We start from the raw sequence: 24,054 nt of genomic DNA on the forward strand, positions 1-24,054 counted from the left end.
AACGAATGCATGTCATAGCGGCATGAGTTGAATTCTATGATGCCACAAGAAACCAAACCAGTCATACTGGGAAGCCGAACTTAATGGCGTTAGCCGTAAGTGTCAGTTTTTACTGATGCTCATAATGTCTCTTATGCAGACACTATGGTGTGTGACAATGATCTGTTTAGATCTGAACAAGCAAGTACATCAAAAGGGTTTACTCTGTGGAAACCACCCTTTGGCAGAAGTTTTGCAAATAGCATAATCTTCTGACATTTCCCGCGCAGCGGGTAACCAAATTGAACCATGGGGCAACATGGTAGTTATGTCACAGTATGTGCCCAGTAGGACGACAGGTAGCTTGCACAAGGAGGTGGCAGTGGTGGTGGTAAAATGTGGACCCAGTGCTTAGCAGACCAAGACTGGCCCAAGCAGCTGCGACCGCCACAGAGGCAGCATCAGCGTTCTCTGTTTCTGTCTTGTCCTTACTATTGCATCCTGCACAAACATTCGGTGTGGCCTGAGCACTGGGCTACTTGTAATGCTTGCCAGAAGAAAGGCCGCATCGCCTCCACGTGTCATACACCAAAGGTTGCTCAGGATATGAATATGGATGTAAACTGTGTGACTACAATGCCTGTGACTTCTCCCAAGTTGTCTTATCACGTTGTGTGTTTTTCACCAAGTGCTCCGGTTGCAAGTCAACATTACAGAATACTCAAACCTATGTGAGTTTAAGTTGACAACCGCTTAACACTGGTCAGGCAGAAGCTGTTCAGTCATAACAAACAGAACATTGTGCTGCTGAGACAATTTACATATCTGCCTCTTACAAGTCAGTGATTCGTTCTATTACATGTTTTGTGGCTGCTGATGCCGGTGTTGAGAACTTTTTCAGGATGGACATATTTCAGGCATTTGGATTTTTCATCTTGGGTCCGATCAGGAACCGTGTTCTCAATTGGAAACACTGTGTGAGGAGCTTCTGGACTTCTTTGGGAGTTATAGGTTGTGCTAAGAATTTTTCTGTTCCTGTTTTTTTGTTGTGTGTGTCCTATTCCTGTCACCTTGAAAGATCAACTGAAAGCAGAATTGGACAGACTTCAATCTCCAGGGGTGGAGTAATCTGTTATGGCTAGTCCACTGGTTGTAGTCCAAATGCCGTCGGGGAAACTTCGCCTCTGTGGCGACTTCAGTATTACCGTCAATTTGCAGTTGATCGTGGATATGTATCCTCTTCCATGCCAGGAGAGACTGTTGGCAAAAATACCGGGTGACCAGTAATTCTCTAAAATTGATCTGTCTGAAGCATATCTGCAGGTCCCTATGAACGAAGACTCTCGGCAAGTTCTGGTTTTCAATGCCACTTTTAGCCTTATCAATATTTGCGCCTTCCTGTTGGTGTGGCTAGTGGTCCTGCTATTTTCCAACAGTTTTTAGAGCAACTGACTACACCTGTCCCAGGTTGCATTAATTATTTGGATGACACTATCATGAGCTCCTCCATGGCCCATCACTTGAAAAATTTGCACATTTTGTTCTCTGTCTTACAGTCTGCAGGCTTATAATGTAACTTCACAAAATCTCAGTTTTTTCAACCTTCTATTGTTTATTTGGTGTTTGAGGTCTCCAGGGATGGGGTTTGCCCTCTGCCAGACCACATTCTGCTGTTACGTCTGATGTGTTGGCAAATGTGCCAACACCTTGTAGACAGAGGAGGCCGAAATGCATGCTATCTAACGCAGACGGGCGTGAATTCTGGAACAGGCTAAGTAGTGAATTCTAATAAGAAAAGTATGCAGCTCCTCGAATACTTATCTTTTAATTCCTTCATGTGAGTACAGCATTCTGGATGAGACTTTTCATACGATAACTATCAAACTATGTAAGGCTAATGGCGCCTTGCTAGGTCGTAGCCATGGACTTAGCTGAAGGCTATTCTAACTGTCTCTCGGCAAATGAGAGAAAGGCTTCGTCAGTGTAGTCGCTAGCAAAGTCGTCGTACAACTGGGGCGAGTGCTATCCCGTATCTCGAGACCTGCCTTGTGGTGGCGCTCGGTCTGCGATCACACAGTGGCGACACGCGGGTCCGACATGTACTAAATGGACCGCGGCCGATTTAAGCTACCACCTAGCAAGTGTGGTGTCTGGCGGTGACACCACAACGTCTATGCCTTGCCCCTTGTCCACAAAGGAGTTTCACGCCTTCCTAGGGTAGATAGCCTACTACCATAAATTCCTGCCACACCTAGCAGCCATATTGACCCACCCAATGTATGCCTTATTATACAAGAACGTAGCTTTTTGCTCGAGCCCAGACTGTGAACAAGCTTTTCAAATGCAGAATTTCAAACTACTCTCAGCCCCTTGTTTAGCTACATTCACTCTGGACCAGCACATAGTTTTGGCTATGGACACCTCACAGTAAGACCTCAGCACAGTCCTAGCACACCGATATGCCAACAGCTCTGAATGACCTGTTGCTTGCACCTCTAAATCTTTCACTACAGTCCAGCAGCATTACTCTTACGTGGAAAAAAAGAGGTTCTTGCCGAGTCTATGCTCTCCAGATTTTTTTTTTTTTTGGCACAGCTCCAAGTTTCAGCTTATGAATGACCATAAACCATTGGTTTCCTTTTTTAACACTCACACTTCCTTGCCTGACAAACCAGCACACTGTCTACAATGCTGGGCCCTGTTCTTGTCTCATTACATTTAAAAAAATCTACTTTTGACCTATGTCTGAACATGGTAATGTGGATGCCTTGTCCCACCTATCTGTGGGTCCTTATCTTGACTTTGATTGTGAAGAATTACTTTGCTTCCATCTTGATACTGAAATGCAGGCTGTGGTGAAGGCGTTCCAATTACAAGCTCGTGCATAGTAGCTGTCATTGCCAGAGACCAAGTTCTCTGACAGGTAGTTCGGTTTGTTCAATACGGCTGGCCAGATAAACTGCCAGGTCGGTCTTAGGATCCCCTGCACAAATATTTTTCCTACTGGATTGCATCTCAGTCTTTGACGGTGTTTTGCTGTTGTCCACAGAAGCTCTCTCTCCCTGAGTAGTCATTCCCGCCATGTTATGGCACATGGTTCTACGCCTTCTCCATCAGGGCCATTGGGGAGACATGTTTTTTACCTAGGGATTAATGGCGAAACTGTCCGTTTTGTTGTGGCTTGTGAGTAATGTGCCCAACAACAGGCAGCTTCCAGGGTGTCTCTGCTCCCTGGCCTGATCCATACCAGGCATGGGAACTCATTCATATAGACTCTGCAAGTCCCTTCTTAAATTCCTATTGGTTCTTGGTTGTGGATGCACATTTTGCCAGTTTTCTTACATCCTCCAGTGCACGTCGATGTCAGCTGAGGTCACAATTCACATGATTTTGAGGGTCTTTTTCTACTGATGGGTCGCCTTGTACCTTAAGTTTCCAATAATGGGTCCCAATTCATTTCTCACACCTTTCAGCTGTTATGTTCCCGTCATGGCATCCATCATGTTATGGCTCTGCCATTCCCCACTCAATCAAATGGCAAGGCAGAATGACTAGTGCATACATTCAAGTACCAAATGAAGAAGTTCCCTGTGGATTCTTCAGCAGACAACACTCTTCTCTGTTTTCTGGGCACCTATCGCTTCACATCTATGGGGGAGTGGTGCCTGGGTGACACGCTTCACAGCCGGCAGCCATGCACAGTCCTCCACCTTCTGTGGGCTGCACTGCACCTGCCACAGTTGGGTTCATCTGGCCGCTTAGTGCTGGGATTGCCAGTGTGGGCATGAGGTTTTGATTGCCAGTCCAAGTGGATACCGGTCACTGTTGTCTGGCTGGAGATAAAGTCTTTGTAATACCTGTAAGGCCGATAGGCTGGCGATGCACCACTCTGATCAGTTATGCCCCGGCTCTCCGCCAGAGGCTACCAGTTCATGGGTAAGGCTCCCGTTGCCACAGCCTGTCCTGCCACCTCCACCTCGAGCCTGTCATCATCTGCTGCAGAGCCAACCCTGTCTCACTGGCTGCCTCACTCACATTCGGCACCCTGGGGTTCCAGCTCTCGTGTTCCAGGCACAGATCCATCTCTGGCCTTGGGTCTGGTGTCGCAGCCTGTTGTTCTGATTGGGTTGCCTCCACCAGCGCCCTCACCATCATCGGTTCAGCCATTATCACCAGTGGGTCCATCTCCATCTCTTCTGCAACGGGACCTGCCTGCTGAGAAGGATGCGGATATGGCGATGGCACCATAACCCTGTCATCCCATGTGTGCCCACTGCCTTCGGGCATTCCTGCATCTTGGCACATTCTGGCCCTACATCCGATGCACGCCGCGTGCTTCATCCCAACACTACCATCAGCACTGGCTGCTGCTGCTCCGGATGCAATGGATGCATCCCTAGTCAGGCTGCTGGAGTCTCATCCATTGCCTGTGCAAACCTTTCCGCGCAAGGGAGAGGTGTGCTGTATCCTGCTATTGTGTGTATGTGTGTGTGTGTGTGTGTGTGTGTGTGTGTGTGTGTGTGTGTGCTGAATGTAGTGTCACCACGTGTGTGTGTACTTAAATCAACAGCCAACTCTGTGAGGGCCGGCCACTAGAAGCCACCTGCAGGAAGCATTCACATGGCACAGTCTCCGCCGCACCATCTATCTGTGACGCATGCCTATATATGCGTGGAGCAGCACTGACTCACCCTCACTATGTTCTTTTAGTTTGTACTGCTCACAACAGTTGTTCGATGTATCACATATGTTGCATCTTCTATATGGTTCTTTTGTCTCATTTCGTGCGGAGTCACGAGAGGCTTATTTCCATTGTTGAATAAGGCCATATTTGTGTTACTTGTATTGGTTTTGTGTATTACTTGTTTACTACAGGGTACTTTATGTAAATGACCTCTACAGGAAGCTGAGCATCAGCCAGCTCTCCCTCTTTTCTAGCTTCCTTTTCCAAATATGATAAATTTTAGCAAAATGAATCTGAATAAAATGATTTTATCTATATATCACCTATCAGCATGTATATTCTTCAAGCTATTTGACCAGTCACTGCTCCTTCAAAAATGTTTTTTACTATGAATTACGTTCTCATTCAGAAAACTATCCAATTAGTGTTTAAAAATGACGAAGTAGCAAAAGTAAATACAAAGAAAAATCAAAAGAAAATTGGCTGAATTACTATGAGATATCATTAGGTTGCATTTAATTCAGAAATTAAAATTCTCTTTGTAAATATGGACCGATTTTCTTTTGAGAGATACAACAGAGAAAGGAGTGCAATGCAAATTTACTGATTAAATCTCCCTACTTCCAAGTTCTGTAATTGACGAAATATTACATTCAATCCTATTATTGTTTAGAGGAACTGGTGAAATAAAAAAAATCATGAAAAAGCTCATGAAATAAACTGTAAGAAGATGTGAAACAAGAGATGACAATAGAATAAGCAAGCAGCAGTAATAAAAACCAAGTAAAGGTGATAGAGATAAGAAGAGCAAAAGATACAAACGCAACTCCTAAAATTTGCAGGTGATGCTACAGACTGAGACTGCTGCCTACTAAACATAAATAAGTCAATAATTTACAATCACAGATCTCAACAATAAAAATTAAAGTTGTAAATATTCTTTCTTGGCAGCTCTAGGACAATCTGCAAATAATTTGGCCAAATTTTTCAACGTACTCACTTTTACAAGGAATGTCACTGAAACATTTACTTTCTGAAAACTTTTGAATTACATCGAACCTCGTCATGCTTACCACTTCAGACGCATCACAAGGCAAACTCTCAGAATAAAAGTCACTCTCACTACCACTCGAACTGTCATTCAGCCCACACTGAAGGAGATCTGCAACAGGAAAGTACTTTTCAACTGATACTGTGTGCTTCATTTGCATAAGATATACTCTGAACAACCAGTTTAATACATTTGAAAACACATTGTGCAACAGACTGCTTAAATATAATAACCATATATCTTGGAAATACTTCTCATTAAATTATAGCCTTTAGTTCTTCCAGACATGATAGAATCAGGAAACGCAACAGCAATTTTTACTGAAAATTCAGTTTAAGGCTACAACAACATAGCTATACCAAGTTAATAACTAAAATAGAACTAACTTACTAAACAAGCAAAAATTATATAGACTACATTTATTCGAATAGCACAGCATTTCTTTTTGTATGTAAATCAAGTTTTTCTTCTCACTAATATTTCCATTGTTTCTTTCTTTGTTAATTAACTTGACAATTATCAAATAGTGTTGTAAATGCTATCAAGTAACCTAAGAATGCAGTGACACATTGCAAAAATGGGAACAAAAGTCCTTAATGCAACCTATAAATTTCTTATATCTTTTAAACCATATTTTCTATTGTCTGTGAAACCTTGGAAGGTAATGAAATCAATACTTGGTCAAAAGTTATGACAAAGCAGAGTGTACACAGGTAAAGGCACTTGACTTGCATTTATAAGTAGCTTGCTAATCCACATCCAGCCATCCTAATTCAGTTTTTTCCATGACTGCCCTAAATGTATTATTGTGCACGCTGAGATGGTTCATTTGAAAGGGACACAGCTAAATTCCTTCACAATTGCTGTACCTGAGCTTCTGCTTCAGTTCTAAAGACCATGTCATCAACAGAACATTAAAAGAGCAAACGTGGTAAACCTGAAAGATGATGGTATATTTTTGAAAGGTTTCTGTGAGCCAAATGCACCCTAAATTTCAATTACAGTTTAAAGAAATCACATAAAACTTAAATATGAATGGCTGGATGGGGATCTGAACTCCATTCCTTCTCCCAAATGCAAGTCCAGTATCTTGACCACAGCACCACCTACCCGAAATAAAATTTCTTGGATGTGTCATTCATGGTGTAAAATCTGGCAATGAAACTCTCCTTTCTGTTAATTATAAACAGTCACTGAGAGGCCAATGAAAGTGATAAACACCATGCAATACTTGAAACTATGGAAAGTACTAACAGTGAGTTATTCAGGGATTTACTTAACATTCATTTGTGAGCATAAGCCCCGATTTGAGAAAACTGTATCACTTTCAACAATAAGATCTGACATGCAAGTGCCACAATAATGTGAGATGTTTCAAAAGTTCTGTTAGAAGATCACTGTGGAAGCAGAGATATAACTACACTGGAAAACAAAAGAAAACACCAGCTGTTGTACACTTTACATTTGGTAATAGTAATTTTGAGGGGAGGTGTGGGAAATTCTCAGTTACTTACAGCATTGATGCCTAAGTGGTCAAATCATCAGCTACAAAGAATTAGAGAAAATTACCTTAAAATTAAGAATTTATGGAAGTGCTTCTTACAGTCTATCAATTAATGGCCAAAGAAAATACATTTAATTAATTGACATATTGACAAATAGTCTGTAGCTGATTACTATATAGAGGTGATGAACATACTGAAATGGTAATTCCCATTATCTGATCATAAATTTCTCCACTATTACACTGTATGAGTGCAGTTTCAATCTGGTTATATAATTTTATATAAAAACAAAGATGAGGTGACTTACCGAACAAAAGCGCTGGCAGGTCGATAGACACACAAACAAACACAAACATACACACAAAATTCAAGCTTTCGCAACAGACTGTTGCCTCATCAGGAAAGAGGGAAGGAGAGGGGAAGACGAAAGGAAGTGGGTTTTAAGGGAGAGGGTAAGGAGTCATTCCAATCCCGGGAGCGGAAAGACTTACCTTAGGGGGAAAAAAGGACAGGTATACACTCGCACACACGCACATATCCATCCACACATACAGACACAAGCAGACATATCTGTCTGCTTGTGTCTGTATGTGTGGATGGATATGTGCGTGTGTGCGAGTGTATACCTGTCCTTTTTTCCCCCTAAGGTAAGTCTTTCCGCTCCCGGGATTGGAATGACTCCTTACCCTCTCCTTTAAAACCCACTTCCTTCCTCTTCCCCTCTCCTTCCCTCTTTCCTGATGAGGCAACAGTCTGTTGCGAAAGCTTGAATTTTGTGTGTATGTTTGTGTTTGTTTGTGTGTCTATCGACCTGCCAGCGCTTTTGTTCGGTAAGTCACCTCATCTTTGTTTTTATATATAATTTTTCCCACGTGGAATGTTTCCTTCCATTATATTGGTTATATAATTTGATAATTTACATAGTATTTTTTTGTGAACAGGTCTATTTCAATATGTTTTATTGATACAACTGAAATAGATTGTACAGGTTGTTAGGGCACATCAGCATAAATAACTCTTTCAATTGTGATATCTCAATCTGTACAAACAGAATAATGATGAGTATTGTAAATGTATATTTGTTACTATGGATGATTAAATAAGTAATCACTTATGTGGAGATGTTATTTTATTGTGCTATCAGTACAGTAAAATGTGTGTGTCTCAACTTTAGTACAGGGTTTTACTGTTCACAAATTCTGACCAACAGAAGTGTGCACATAATAAACACAGGGATGGTCAAAAGAATATGACAAGATCACTGCTTTTCAAAACATACAACATACTTCAGCACAAAAATTCAACAAGGATACAATTTGTTTTGTTATCATTATTATTGTTGTTGATTCAAGCTGTTGCTCTATGGCTTTTCCTTTCATAACTGTTCCTCTATCGTACAAATAACAGTAACACGCAAGACGGTACATTACTTCATGAATAATTCATATATTGGGGTTTCTGTAATATCTCCTTACCAACTGCAGATACTTTTAAAGAATGTTACTGTAGGTTCACATTGGTCTGAATACAAATCCATGTCTTGAGGTATTTATGAGAAAGGGGAATAAAAATATTAAAAACTTACACCCACTCTCAACCAACCAAATTTGCTCTCTCTCATTCTCATTAATCCCTACCTGCAAAAAATGATTAATGTAATAGGAAGGCTAAAATAGTAACACAGAGATGTGCAGTAGGCCAATTACTTACACAAAAGACATGGTTGGACCTCTCTAGTGTTCTAAGGAATGAACTGGACATTACACAATCTTAACATTTGTAGTAACTTTCTCATATTGTCAGGTAAATAGATTGCATACATCTGCCTCTAGAATGAACATAAACCACAGTCAGCTAATGTGGTGTACACCAGACACTGATGCACTCCTCTCGCTTGGACCAAAAAGCCATGCATCATCAAAATATGACCTATGTGTAGACATGTGACAAGTATGTCACCTCACCTGTGTGACTGGAAAGAGATTCATCATGGCCACGTCAGTTATTTTACTAGCCATAGCTTATTATCATCATTTCCAGTCATTCTTTCTCCCATCCAAGACTCCTTACCTCAAAAGTGAAGGGAACAGCACACTGAACCAAATGATTATCACATGCCTCTTTGGTTAGCACATCTGTTAAAACATTTCCCTGGATTGTCATGTGCCCTGGTACCCAGCAACATGACAGGTCATCACCAACCTTTGTTGGCAGTGAAGGTAGTCCTGGAATTCTAAATTACTTCATCTGTTAGCTACACGCATCGTAGAGATTGAAGAGGACATTTTTATTTATTTTTTTTAAGTTGGAGCAGATGGAAAACCATTTAGCATGAATACATCTAATCTGCTCCAGTGTCCTCAAAATTGCGCGTAGCTCTGAATTAAATACAGAAAATTCATTTGGTAGAGTTATCTAGAGGACACAACCAGGGACAACCATAGAACAGCCAAGAGACCCCAGCTCATACTCACTTGTGAATACAGGTATACAGTTTCATTGCTCATTTAAAATTTTGTAGCATCTTGAATTACAACCTATGCCATATTACAGCCTCTCCTTTACATCACAAAATTAAAATTACAGGAAGAACACAGAATAAATATATGTAGAAGGACACTTTGGAGTTGCCCTAGAATAGTTTTTCTTACAAGTACTTATGATGATGATGATGATGATGATATTTGGTTCGTTGAATGCTCAACTGCGTGAGTATCAGTGTCTGTACAAATTCCCAATATTTTCACTGTCCTGTCTCGCCACTTCCACAAATAATGACGAAAATGATGAATGCAGCACAAACACCCAGTCTCCAGGTGGAGAAACTCCCTGTTCTTACAAGTACTCTCATGCATCAATTCTATGTCAAAAAAAATATTCTTATACAATACAGAGCTGCCTGCACAGCAACCCTGTAATATAGCCAAATCCAGCAGGATCAGGCTTCTGACAGCAGAGTGATACCTCCTAAACCTGTACTGAGAGAGTATAAGGAGATTCCTGGTATTTAGCTCCCAAAATAAGCAAGGTGTGACCATATATTCCAAGGAATTTCCCAGACAACCCATTACAGTAACTCTACTGATGCATGTTTGGTTCTTTCATGGTTTGAGAAATGGGTGGTAATTACAGGGAGCACACTGTAATCCTTTGTCCCACATGAATGTCAATAGCTGCTTGGGCGCCTGTAACCAGAGGGATAGTAGAAAAGTGGTATGTGTTATTTACAAACACAGCCACCCCACTTTTGGCTATTCCCCATAAAGGTGACCCTAACAGTGGAAGGTACAGCCCCAAAGGAGCATCAGTGACTTTGGTGTTCACTCAATTCATTTCAATTCAATTTATTGCCACGAATTTTAGACATACTATCTGGAAACTCTAAACAGGTGATACACATTCTATAATCATAGTGACATACAATATTTATTATGTATACAGTAACAAGTTATGTTAACAGAACCACTGAGAATATAATGTTGTAATAAAACAAAACACTGAAAATAAGAATTAAAAAACACATAAAATGAAAGGAATTAACTCAAGTTCCAAGTGAGCAACTTCCAGCTTATACCCTCTGTGCATGTGCGCGCGTGTGTGTGTGTGTGTGTGTGTGTGTGTGTGTGTGTGTGTGTGTGTGTGAGGTTGCAGTGTTAGGGGTAGTGGGTGCATCATTTCCATCTCTCTCTGGGCATTTCCAGTGCTGGATGGTACGGAGCGCACTCAAGTCGTACTGCCGCTAACTCCAAATTCCATGCCAAATTCAGTTGGTATTCTCTGCCCTTACTAACAAGATTCTTGTGACTCATTACAATGGATTCCTTAATAATGCTGCCTCAACAGTCTATTGTCTGTCACAGCTTCTTGGTGTTTTGGAAATCAAAGGTGTGGTGTTCCCTGATGCTAAGCTCTGCTACTGCTGATTCCTCTGTGTGTCCCAGTCATACATGCCTGAAGTGCTCCTCACAGTGTTTAGAAATACTGCAATTTGTTAGGCCAATGTATTGGTGGCTGCATTCACAGGCACCACTGTATATTCTCACTACACTCAGTTTTACTGGGACTTTGGGAAAGCCAAGGTATTCTTTCATCTTATGCAGTGGTCAGAAGACAGCTTTTAAGTTGGATTTTTCAAGCACCCTCACAATTTTGGCTAAGATCGGTCCCTAGTACAGAAGAAAAGCACATCTCATCTTCTTCCTCCCCTTCCCAGATTAATGTATCTTTTCTCCTCTTTAACGTCTCACTAATCTGTGCTTCATTGTACCCATTTTTGCAGAATACTTAGGAGCACATCAGGTATGTACAAACGGAACACACACAGAATCAGAACACACCTTTGAATTTCAGAACACCAAAGTAATACTCTGAGCAATTGGTTATTGGGACAGCTATATAAAGGAATCCACTGAAACATGAATTCGTGAGAATCTGGTTGATAGGGGCAAAGGGTTAACAGCAATACAACGAGAGTGTGACCAAACCCGTCCAGCACATAAGTTGCACCCAGAATGCCCAGACAGACATGTGAACGGGACATGTCACCCCTACCATTGCAAACTCAGCCGCCTCCCCACCTGCCAGCAACACAGCACCCAGTCATCCATAGCCAGTTGGACGCGGTACACCACTAGTATAAATATTGCAACTTCTGCAATATCTCAACACTGACTAGAACATTATGAGTATGGCATTCTTTGATACGTCATGGTATTTTAACAGTGTCACCTGGCTTGAAACCCGAGACTTTTTCAAAACAATATATAGCACAAGAGTTTACACTCACACAAACACAGAGCTTTCAGTTACAGGGAACAGGTGGCACTCACCAGACCCCAATTCAGAAATTTCAATTTCAATAAATCCATATCCAGTCAAAAGCAGTCGAGTTCCCTGAAGCGCTGTCATTTAGCATGACTTTAAAAGCATGTATTGGTTATCGAATGTCTCTGATAAGATGAGCATTATCACCTCCCCCTCCCCCACCCACACACACACACACACACACACACACACACACACACACACACACATGCACACAAACTGCTAGGTGCAAGAACTGCAGTAATTTACTATAATGCAGGTAATTACTACACTTGTCACAAGCTAACTAATAAGGCAAAAATATCCACTCTTAGGGCACAAACAAAGTGTACCGTATTCCTGTGACAAATTATGAACACAGTGCCTCTTTTCAAAATGATAGCGTGCATCCTGTTCCACTACAGCAATGGTTAGTATTGGGAACTGTTACTACTTTAGCTAGTTGGTTAGAAATGTAATAATTGTCAGAGTTACAGTAAACTACTATCACTCTTTAATCTAACACTTGCAGGTGAATAGAAAACATTATTTTACACATTTTTGTTCCTATAGCACACAAACAGTACGTCTCAAATCACAGGTACCGATGCAAACCATTATTTACTCAATATCTCAAAAGGGTAATATAAAATGCATTAATAAATGGACTCATATACTCTTTATTTATGAAGGAATGTTCCCAACTGCAGAGGATACCGTTATGTATTTATTTCATTGTACAGAAATTGCTGCAAAATTACAAGCTTACAGAAAAACAGAACAGACCAATAAAGCCAAAACTACAGCCTCGTCCAATTGTTGTATAGAAATGCACTGGTGATGGTTCCCACACCAAAGAAATCAGCAGTGGTATGTATTATCAGAATTATAGGTAAATAATGCTATGTTGGTTCAAACAATGATACATTCTGACTACATTGTTGAATATCAATTTAAGATAGTTTGTTTCCTAAATATGTTGGAACTACCATTAAGAATGACAATACTGTTTTTTGTTACGTAAATTTAAAACACACAAAACCAGCATGCAGATCATTCACTGGCCATTCTGTAACACGAATAAAACATCGTACCACAAGCTCAAGGAACAGAACAGAAAAAAACTGATACATTCTACACTCTTGTGATCTGTGAATATAAGGGACAGGACCCAGTCATATTTAATCCCTATCTTCAAAGTCAACATGTGTACATACAAAGGTATTTATCAGCTGACAACATTTTAAACTCATCTTTTCCACCCAGTCCTCCACACAATAAACTGTTGGTAACAACAAATGTGGTTACTGTTGAGAGTTACACACTTGGAAATATCATTTGAACATCGTTACCTGCCTCAAGATGATCGAAAAGAGGAAAGAAAAGGTTACCAAGAGCACTCTCACCTCTGCTTGGAAGAAGCTTTGGCCGGAGTGTGTTATCGAATGTGACTCTGAGGTATTTGAGTCAGCAGCTGTGGAGCCTATAGTCATTGAGATTGTGTCTGAAGTGAATAACACTGATATTGATGAGTTTGTGAAAGATCATAGCCAAGAAATGACCACCAAAAAGATTATGGAATTGCAGTGTGCTTCACAGCAGGAAGTTGTGGAGAGTTCTTCAAAGGAGGAGGAGGAGGAGGAGGAGGAGGAGGAGGAGGAGGAGGAGGAGGTGGTCATAACAGCAAAGCAACAATCATCTGGCGCAGTACGAGAAATGCTGAAAGCATGGGAATCGGTTGCAACTTACAGTGAAAATCATCACCCCAATAAAGCAGTGGTTAAGCATGCTACAAATTTATTTGACGATAATGTTGCATCGTATTTTCGCCATGTTTTGAAGCGCCGCCAGAAACAAATGGCTATAGATGGGTTCCTAATAAAAAAGAATTACTTATGTATTGCGAAAAACAAAGCTAAACTAAAAAAACTAAACTCCGCCCGAACAGGCCCTGCAGTCCCAACGGTACCATCTGACCACCGTGTCATCTTCAAACCACAGGCGTCACTGGATGCAGATATGAAGGAGCATGTGGTCAGCACACTGCTCTCCTGGCCATATGCCACTTCACGAGACTGGAGCCGCTACTTCTAAATCAAGTAGCTTATCAGTTTGCCTCACAAGGGCTGAGTGCACCCCACTTGCCAACAGTGCATGGCAGACCACATGGTCACCCATCCAAGTGCTAGCCCAGTCCGACAGCAAACTTCAGTGATCCGGCAGAAACTGGTGTTACTACTGTGGCAATGCCATTAGCATTGTGAATAATAAAGTACATAATATTATACATATAATTTTCTTTGAGTTAAAGGCATGAATGAGATAAAACTTTTAGCACTTTTTCGTATTTTACATTAATTTATAAGGGATCAATTGTTTTGCTTAATGAGTGTTGTGCACTATGAATAAGATTCTGGAACAAATTATGCTCACTATGCACAGTTCCATTGTAATCAGAATTCATAAGTATACTGTGACTTTGTATCTGCCACAACTACAGTCATCCATGTCAGTACACGAAGGACTGTGATCATGCTTACAATGAGGTGGCATTGCAATCAGTCCACAACAGCTGTTCAACTGATGGGTCAGTGACAAGTTTCAAATATAGGTAAGAACTTTTTCATACCAGGCTCAGAACAGAAGCTGATCTTAAGTTTACACATTGACAGAACAATGTAAAAATGTTATCAACTTCCAGTTCCGACTGGAGTGATAGGGCTAAAGAGACAAAACGATGAGATCATCAGTCCCTCCATCCAATACGCAGCGAGCCAGGAAGAGCCCTCAGACACAAAGGATACAGAAGGCAAATCTTTTCTCACCTTCAGAAACCAATGACAGATGTAAAACAATAAGAAGAACTAAAAAGATGGGAAGGACAGAAGCCAGGCCAGACCACCGAGAAAGGGCAGCCATGGGCCCTCTGGGTCAGAGGAAGTGAGTGGGCACCCTTCAATCCCTCAAATGACCAATGACACCAATGAACCCTACCTCACAGAGAGGTGTAGAAACCAATTTCACAGGTAAAATGTAAAACCAGATCAGCCGCTCTGACATTGCCCTTTAACAACAGAGACAGCATGTTAGCAAGTTTAAGGTTTCACAGTAAGGTGGCCAAATTGGTGCAATCTGGCAGGAGGTACGACCCCATGAGAAGGGCAGCACACTGAGACAGTGGGTGGATCCAGTCAAGTGTGGCCAATGTGAAGCAGACAGATCAGTATATTTTATGAGAAAAGCATAAGGGTGAGACTGCCACATGGTCATGGTCCCATTTATTGCTTGGGCCTAAAGTTAACCAAATATCCATTTCCAATACCCACATCTCCAAAGTCTACATCCTGATAGACAACTTGGCCAACCGATCAGCATGTTTGTTCCCTTGGACCCCAATGTGACCTCTGGCCCAGGCAAAGACAACTGACCATCCAGCTTGATGAAGGTCAGAAAGGAGAACTTGGATGAGTGGTGAGAGTAGCACTGGTTGACAGCCAGAAGACTACTCAGGGAGTCACTGCTTATGAAGGTTACTGAGAACTCAAGCAATGGCCATCAATTCTGCAGTGAATACACAGCATCCATTTGACAATGAGCACAGTTCACTGCACCTTGCATGTGTGTATGCAAAAACAATTTGTCTGTAGACTAGATCCATCGATGTATATCACTTCTGAACCCACAAACGCATCAAGGAGTCCAAGAAAAGGTGGCAAAAAAAAATCACAGGGTCAACAGAGTGTTTTGGTCCAAACGATAGCTTGAAACCAATCCAAGGACAGGGTATACATCATGGGAGGAAAAGTCGATTGCTCCCTGACAAGAGGCTACAGTGAGACAAGTTGGAGTTCAGAGTATTCACACAGTATGCAAACTGTGATTGCTACTCCAGTCCAGGGTCGCTGTTGTGGGAAATGGACCTCCCTAACAGGAAAAAGGACACGGTAGTTTGGATTCTCAGGATAGCAGTGAATGTGTATCGCATAGTTGAGTAATAGTTGGCATCTCTTCTGTAGTGGAGGGATCCAGCCACCACAAGTAGGCTGTTCATATGGCTGGTCCAAAATGCACCTGTTGCAAGTCGGACTCCACAATGGAGTATTGGGTCCAGCGTCTGCAATGCTCATGTTGAAGCTGAGCCCTATACCAGACTCCCACAATCAAGACAGGACAGGATCAGAGCTTTTTAAAGACGCAGATGTGTAGAGTGGTCTGTGCTCCAGAGAAGTGTATTAAAGGTTGATCAGAATGTTCACTTGAGCTGGCGAAGATGAGGAAGCCACATCAATTGGGCAACAAAAGTCTGCCCCAGAAAGCAGTAAGACTTCACCACTTTGGGCAACTTGTTGTTGTGGTGGAGTTCTGATTGTGGATGGACAGTAGGATGGCAACAGAAGTGCATGACCCATGTCGTGGTGGCTGATAACTGGAAGCCATGGTGAGAGGTCATTACTGGCACTTTCGTATGGTACCCTGCAGTTGGCATTCAGCAACACCCACAGAGGAGGAGCAATATTAAATGTAAAAGTCATCAGCATACAGGGAGGGTGACACTGTAGATCTCACGGCTAGCGTTATATCATTGATAGCCACCAGAAAAAGAAGACACTTAATACAGAGCCCTGCAGGGGGGGGGGGGGGGGCATCAATTTGAACCCAGAAAGTACGGTGCAATGTGAAGTTCCAGACAAAAATCAGGAGCAGGCCCCAGAGACCCCACTCATGTAGGATAATGAAGATGTAATGATGCCATGTGGTGTCATAAGGCTTTTGAAAGTTGAAAAAGACAGCAATGAAGTGTTGACACTGGCCAAAGATGACTGGATAGCAGACTCCAAGCAGACAAAACTGTCAGCAACAGAACAGCCTTGGCCAATACCACCCTGGGACATAGCCAAAAGATGCTGGGACTCAAGGTATCATGTGGTATGTGTTTGCTGTACACAGAGTTATGAATGTATGTATATACTCTGCACAACACCCAATCATAGTCAGCTCAATTCTTAAAATAGTCCTAAATGCTGCAGAGGGTGGAGGTTTGCAATGCTGCGAACCAAGTTTCCTGAGGGCAATGCAGAAAAAGGGGAAATGTAAGAACAGATATCATAGCTCAGCCACATGGTGGAAAAAACCAGTACAGTTCCACTGGAGGATCTTGCTATCGGTATCCTGTGGTGGCGTGAAGGGACCAAGGAGGAAGGCCATACACTAGCATCACCTGCTGCCACCAGTTGTGAGGATGCAGAACAATACACATCAGTTCTGAAGCTGGTTGTGTGTGGGGTTAGTGGCACAGGGACCACTAGGAACTCTCCCTTGTATACAGAGGCAGAACATGCAGAGTCCATCTTCTCCTCGCATGTTTGCAAGGGCTTGTCTGCCCTATTTTCAGGGACATGGGAAAAATATGAAGCCCTACAACCAGCAACCTGCCTTTCCTTCAGCCACTGGCTGGTACCCAGTTGCAGGTCAGCAGAATACTAGGAGGGAAGCGTCCCACGGGTCATATTCCTGGTAAGAGACACGAGGAGGGTGTTGCTTCCCTGGCGTGAGGATGGAAATCAATGTGCCCAGGGGGTGGGAAACAGTAGGAGGGGGGGCCCAAACCAACAGGGCAGTGGGTGTAGTCAAGCAGCCCTGAGGGTTCGACCTGGAAGGCACAAAGGGTGAGGGTACTGTTACTAGAGAGGACGATGTCTTTGTAGCCATAGCAAATGTCATCATCATACACACAGGATGCAGACGATGATATTTCTTCTTTGCCTCCTGATACACGAGTTGGTCACAAATCTTATATGAAAGGTGCTTCACACCGTTGTCACAGATGGAGCAGGGGCACATGGAGCATCCCTGCACAAATGACATCCACAATCCCTACAGACAGAGCTCGTGTTACACTGGGAAGACATGTGCCCGAATCTCATGCATTTGGAACACCACAAGGGAGGGGTACATATAGTCTTCAAGAGCAAGGTGATGGGCCCCGTACCAACCCTATTGTCCTTTGTGCCCTACTGGATATGATGGACAAAATGCACACCCTGTCACTACAAACTTGCACTTTTCATTGGTCTGTAAAAGGAGGTTGCAGCGGAAGGTGATATCCTATACCATGTTGGGACTGTTCCGGAAGGTATGGGCAATAGCTACAGTAATGTCCTCAACTTGTAACAGGAAAGTAGTACCCACAACTGAGCAGAGGATGCTGTTTTAATCAGAACCAAACCACTTTTCATTTATGAAATTGCTGCTAATCCCCCGAACCTGTCCTCAGTGGGTTCAACAAAGAATAATGGCTTTGTGGCCAAAAAGGAATCTTCGCCCGAACTAGAACAAAGTAAGTATTTTGGCATGTATTCCTCCCCTTGTCTCTTAGCCTTACATGATACGTGAGTAGTTCATAGTTCAGTGCCACAAATTTATTACAGAGGATTGTTCAACATTTCGTTGTACATAGTTGTTCAGCTGCATATGATCTCCTATGCAATCTTTTAGCAATTGGAATACTAGCCTATTTTACAATAATTTGTCAGCCATGAGTAAATTTATTTCAAGCCGAATAATTTGAAAATCACATAAAAACCTTTTTTTTAATATGTGTGAAAATTTTTGTCGATAGAAATTAACTATTCTTTGGGCGAAAAGTGTAAGTTCAAAAACAGCAAAAAATGAGAGATTAGAATTAGTAAAACTCTCACATATGCTTGAAGGTTAAGTCAACATTCAATCTTCAAGCATAAGTACATTCGTGTCTGCTGTTAAATTGTGGAAACTGGACTCATGCCTTTCCGTCCAAGAAGAACAAATTATTCCTTGTCTCTTAATTGGCGTTTATGTAGAAGATGCTGCACTCATTTTGGAAGAAAACATAAACGAAAATCTTTGAAAAAATGAAATTAACTGAAACTGTGACCACAGCAATTCATCACCGGCACCAGCAGTGTACTTAGTATTGCTGGTACCGTACCACAAGTCTTCCACTGAAGAATCATTATTAAGTTTTGTTCTAGTTTTGCATTAAAATCCCTCATCACCATTACATAGTGAGATTTTCTGTAATTTTTCTTTTTTGTAAATAAGGACAGATTATGAACATGTTGGTATACAAACTTGATGATTTCCCAAAGTTTCTTTCGCAGATTTTTAAAACCTCCACCTGAATTTCCTCCCAGGTCAATTTCTCTGTAATGAAACATACGTTATGATTTTAATTCTATTCAGTCTACTTTTATTTGTCACACTGCTGATAACACCGTTATAGTTAATTTCGGTTGCAAAGCCACTAACCTATCTTCAAATCCTACAGACAATCAACTTACTGTGCCTAAATAAAAGACAGCAGAAGCAATTAGTTTCCTAAGGCAGCATCTATTTAAACAAATTTCATTTAGCAAGATATGGGCAGAGAAGCACAATCTGTTTAAGAAAATTTCATGGAGCACAGTAAGGGCAAAGAAGTAGCTGGTTGGGTCTTTTGACCTAAAGCAGTTGCTTAAGTTCCCTCAGCCCACTACTACAAATATTTGTTCACCCAGGCTGGAATACCAAAATGACAGGAATTCACACATGGCAGAATTTCTTCTGACTACTCTACCAATGTTACAATTGTCTAAGAGTTGAGTCACATGACCAGTGTTAAACCTCAGCAGAACTATAACATCCATAATCTCAGCCTGGTCCCGAGTGCTTCTAAATTGAAAAGACTGGTATCAACACAACCAGTTAACATTATCATCACCTGCCAACAGGGACCTCATTGACATGTTGTCATTTACTGCTGAATCAATCATTGTTTGACCCATAATAATATAGATCAGATGGTTCCACATTTTCAGTCACCATGCTGTCTGCAGTGCTAGTTGCTGAGCAGTCCATCCATCACATAAGGGATCCATCAAGATTGTTAACCTTGGGTACAAAGAACAGAACATAACGAATATCTAGAGATCGAAATCTAGTGTGGCTGAGACCATTAAACCTCACAAAGGTGTAATTAAGCAATCATCTCCCATCTTGCAGTGGAGACACATTTTATAGCTGAGTCAACACATTCACTGGCAATTAAAAGGGAAGTAAAACAGAGAGAGCTTATTAGTACTAACAAATCATTCTGTGACACAGTTAGTTTAAAGGTCCTTAAACACATCAGTATTATTACATAATGGGCAAGTTTCCTCAGCCATACATTGTCTCTATAATTCTGAAGCACAATCTTCATTGGAACTGCTACACAAACTAAGTTACAGTGATTGCTGACTTGTCGCAGAACTGAATATTCAGTGCGGTATTGATATTAGGTCAGGGTGAATACTCAAACTTGGAAAAAAAATTCCCTTAGAAACCCATGTGTGAGGAGGAAGATGGTGTCAAGAAGCTCCTGATAAATTAATGGAAATTAATTGTGAGTGGAGGGTGCAGCATACCACAATAATGGCTTTTCTTTCCTCCTAGCTGAGCTATAAACCAGCCATAAGCAGCAGTTTAACCACAGTTTTTGAACATCAATAATTTGTGTGGAATAATATTCACATAATTAAAACGCTGTGAAAAGGATAGTTGCTACTCACCGTATGGCAGAGATGCTGACTCGCAGATAGGCACAACAGAAAGACTGTCACAAAATAGCCTCTTAGCCAACAAGGCCTTTGTCAAAAATAGGGCATACACACACACACACACACACACACACACACACACACATGACCACAGTCTCTGGCAGCTGAAGCTACACTACACACAGCAGCAGCAGCAGTGCATGATGGGTAACACAACTGGGTGGGGGTGAAGAGGCTGGGGCAGGGAAGGAGAGGGATAGCAGGGTAGGGGTGGGGGACTGTGATGTGTTGCTGGGGAGCATGCACAGCCGAGGTGGGGAGAGGGTAGCGTAGCTATGTGCAGTTGGGAGGTTAGACAGAGGGCAGGGGGAGAGGGGGGGGGGGAGCTAGTGGAAAAAGAGAGATGTAACAAGACTGGGCGCGTTGGTGGAATAGAAGGCCGTGTAGTGCTGGAACGGGAACAGGGAAGGGTCTAGATGAGTGAGGATAATGACTGACAAAGGTTGAGGCCAGGAGGGTTATAGAAATGTAACTAATCCACCAATGCTACCAGTCTTTTTACTTCTCTCGTTTTCCGCCTTCCCTCTCCCACCTCTCCCCTGCCCTCTGTCTAACCTTCCAACTGCACTTAGCTGCTTTACCCTCCCCCCACCTCGTCCCTGCACGCTCCCCGGCAGCACATCACACATCACAGTTCCCCACCCCTACACTGCTGTCCCTCCCCCTCACTGCCCCAGGCTCCTCCTTACACCCACCCAGCTGCCTCTCCAATCATGCACTACTGCTGCTGCTCATAGTGTGGTTTCAGCTGCCAGAGACTGTGGTTGTGTGTGTGTGTGTGTGTGTGTGTGTGTGTGTGTGTGTGTGTGTGTGTGTGTTTTGTCTATTTTTCACAAAGGCCTTGTTCGCCGAAAGCTTTTTTTGGGCCTCTCTGCAACTCAGCATGCTTGCTATATATGGGGAGTAGCAACTATCCTTTTGCAACTATCCTTTTCATAACATGTTACATTCCATCCTGGATTTTCATTGTTTGACTTCTAAATATTAAGTATTTTAAAATTTGTGATTCATAAAACTCAATAAAACTCTATTTCAATCCTAGATTAAAAATTCCTTGAGATCCTGTGAAATTCCTGAAATTCCCTGAGAATTCCCTAATTTTTCCAGGTAAAATGTAATTTTCTGAGAATTTTTTCCAGAAAAAATCGCCACCCTGTATGTCTGCATGATGAGATACAATGGCAAGCCACACGTATTTTGTATGTTTAAAATTTACTTACAGTTGTGAAGGACAGCAGGTTTTACTGCAATTTCAGCACTGCAACTGTACTTTAACATAGATAGGTTCACCTTACCCTGCTTATCTGAGCCTAAGCCAAGCCCTCAAATTTCTTAACTGTAGAAAATTATTGTGCCTTGTAGCTATCTTTCACTTCAGTACATGAATCTCAGCGGGCAACTTTGAAATACTACTATTTTTTCTTCTTGAATGTTTGCAGGGCACACGTTACTTCAGATAGGATGATTACCAGAGCAACTAAAATACAAAGGAGCGATGGGCAATCAGTATTTCATGAAGAGTTTTGGTTTAATTCTCACCCTTTGCATGGTGATGTTGGGTAACCACCTTGCTGCCATTTTAAGTAGCATTTCGAGTTTGGTATAAACAGCCTGAAGTTAAAGCTGATGAATCCTGAAGTTCCATGCTCTTGGCATTGCAGTGCTGTATGTTAAAATGAAGGCTGCTGTCATAAGTTGTGGATCATACTTTCCATATGTCTTCTGACTATGGTATCAGTATATATTTCCCATTGCAGTACAGCTTTGTTGCATTTAAAGTGCATGTCACATCAAAAAAAGGCTAGTTTGAATTATTCTGTACATCTACTAATCAATGGTGGTCAATGCGAAACTGAAGAATGAAAATTTGGATCTAATATCCAATCGACAGAGTATTTAGAGATAGAGTATGATTTTGGATTGGGAAAGGAATCAGGAACACATTCAGCCATAAATCAAGCATTCTATTAAACAATTTAAGGAAACCATGGTAAACCACCTCCCCCCCCCCCCCCCCATGAACCATAGACCATGCCGTTGGTGGGGAGGCTTGTGTGCCTCAGTGATACAGATAGCCGTACCGTAGGTGCAACCACAACGGAGGGGTATCTGTTGAGAGGCCACACAAACTTATGGTTCCTGAAGAGGGGCAGCAGCCTTTTCAGTAGTTGCAGGGGCAACAGTCTGGATGATTGACTGATCTGGCCTTGTAACACTAACCAAAACGGCCTTGCTGTGCTGGTACTGCGAACGGCTGAAAGCATGGGGAAACTACACCCGTAATTTTTCCTGAGGGCATGCAGCTTTACTGTATGGATAAATGATGATGGCGTCCTCTTGAGTAAAATATTCCGGAGGTAAAATAGTCCCCATTCGGATCTCCGAGCGGGGACTACTCAGGACGACGTCATTATCAGGAGAGAGAAAACTGGTGTTCTACAGATCAGAGCGTGGAATGTCAGATCCCTTAATCGGGCAGGTAGGTTAGAAAGTTTAAAAAGGGAAATGGATAGGTTAAAGCTGGATATAGTTGGAATTAGTGAAGTTCGGCGGCAGGAGGAACAAGACTTTTGGTCAGGTGAATACAGGGTTATAAATACAAAATCAAATAGGGGTAATGCAGGAGTAGGTTAAATAATGAATAAAACAATAGGAATGCAGGTAAGCTACTACAAACAGCACAGCAAACGCATTGTTGTGGCCAAGGTAGACACGAAGCCCACGCCTACGACAGTAGTACAAGTCTATATACCAACTAGCTCTGCAGATGGCGAAGAAATTGAAGAAACGTATGATGAGATAAAAGAAATTATTCAGGTAGTGAAGGGAGACGAAAATTTAATAGTCATGGGTGACTGGAATTCGATAGTAGGAAAAGGAAGAGAAGGAAACGCAGTAGGTGAATATGGATTGGGGATAAGAAATGAAAGAGGAAGCTGCCTGGTGGAATTTTGCACAGAGCAAAACTTGGTTCAAGAATCATAAAAGAAGGTTGTATCCATGGAAGAAGCCTGGAGATACTGACAGGTTTCAGATAGATTATATAATGGTAAGACAGAGATTTAGTAACCAGGTTTTAAATTGTAAGACATTTCCAAGGGCACATGTGGACTCTGGCCACAATCTATTGGTTATGAACTGTAGATTAAAACTGAAGAAACTGCAAAAAGGTGGGAATTTAAGGAGATGGGACATGGAAAAAATTGACTACACCAGAGGTTGTACAGAGTTTCAGGGAGAGCATAAGGGAACAATTTACAAGAATGGGGGAAAGAAATACAGTAGAAGAAGAATGAGTAGCTTTGAGGGATGAAGTAGTGAAGGCAGCAGAGGATCAAGTATGTAAAAAGATGAGGGCTAGTAGAAATCCTTGGGTGACAGAAGAAATATTGAATTTAATTGACGAAAGGAGAAAAT

The 24,054-nt window shown here is 41.9% G+C and overlaps 1 protein-coding gene across 3 annotated transcripts in view; it reads right to left on the reverse strand.

Annotated features, from left to right (window-relative positions):
- The window catches only part of LOC124596376 (putative ATP-dependent RNA helicase TDRD12), a 470,123-nt gene that overhangs the window by 382,923 nt on the left and 63,146 nt on the right, over window positions 1-24,054 (reverse strand). For 2 of the 3 annotated variants that reach the window (XM_047135490.1, XM_047135489.1), the window contains exon 5: window positions 5,737-5,825. The exons of the other annotated variant lie outside the window; for it this stretch is intronic. In XM_047135490.1, the coding sequence (XP_046991446.1) occupies window positions 5,737-5,825 (89 nt within the window). The remainder of the gene's footprint in view (window positions 1-5,736; window positions 5,826-24,054) is intronic. 3 annotated transcript variants of the gene reach the window in all.

Source organism: Schistocerca americana, chromosome 2, assembly GCF_021461395.2.
Source record: "Schistocerca americana isolate TAMUIC-IGC-003095 chromosome 2, iqSchAmer2.1, whole genome shotgun sequence".
Lineage (NCBI taxonomy): Eukaryota > Metazoa > Arthropoda > Insecta > Orthoptera > Acrididae > Schistocerca > Schistocerca americana.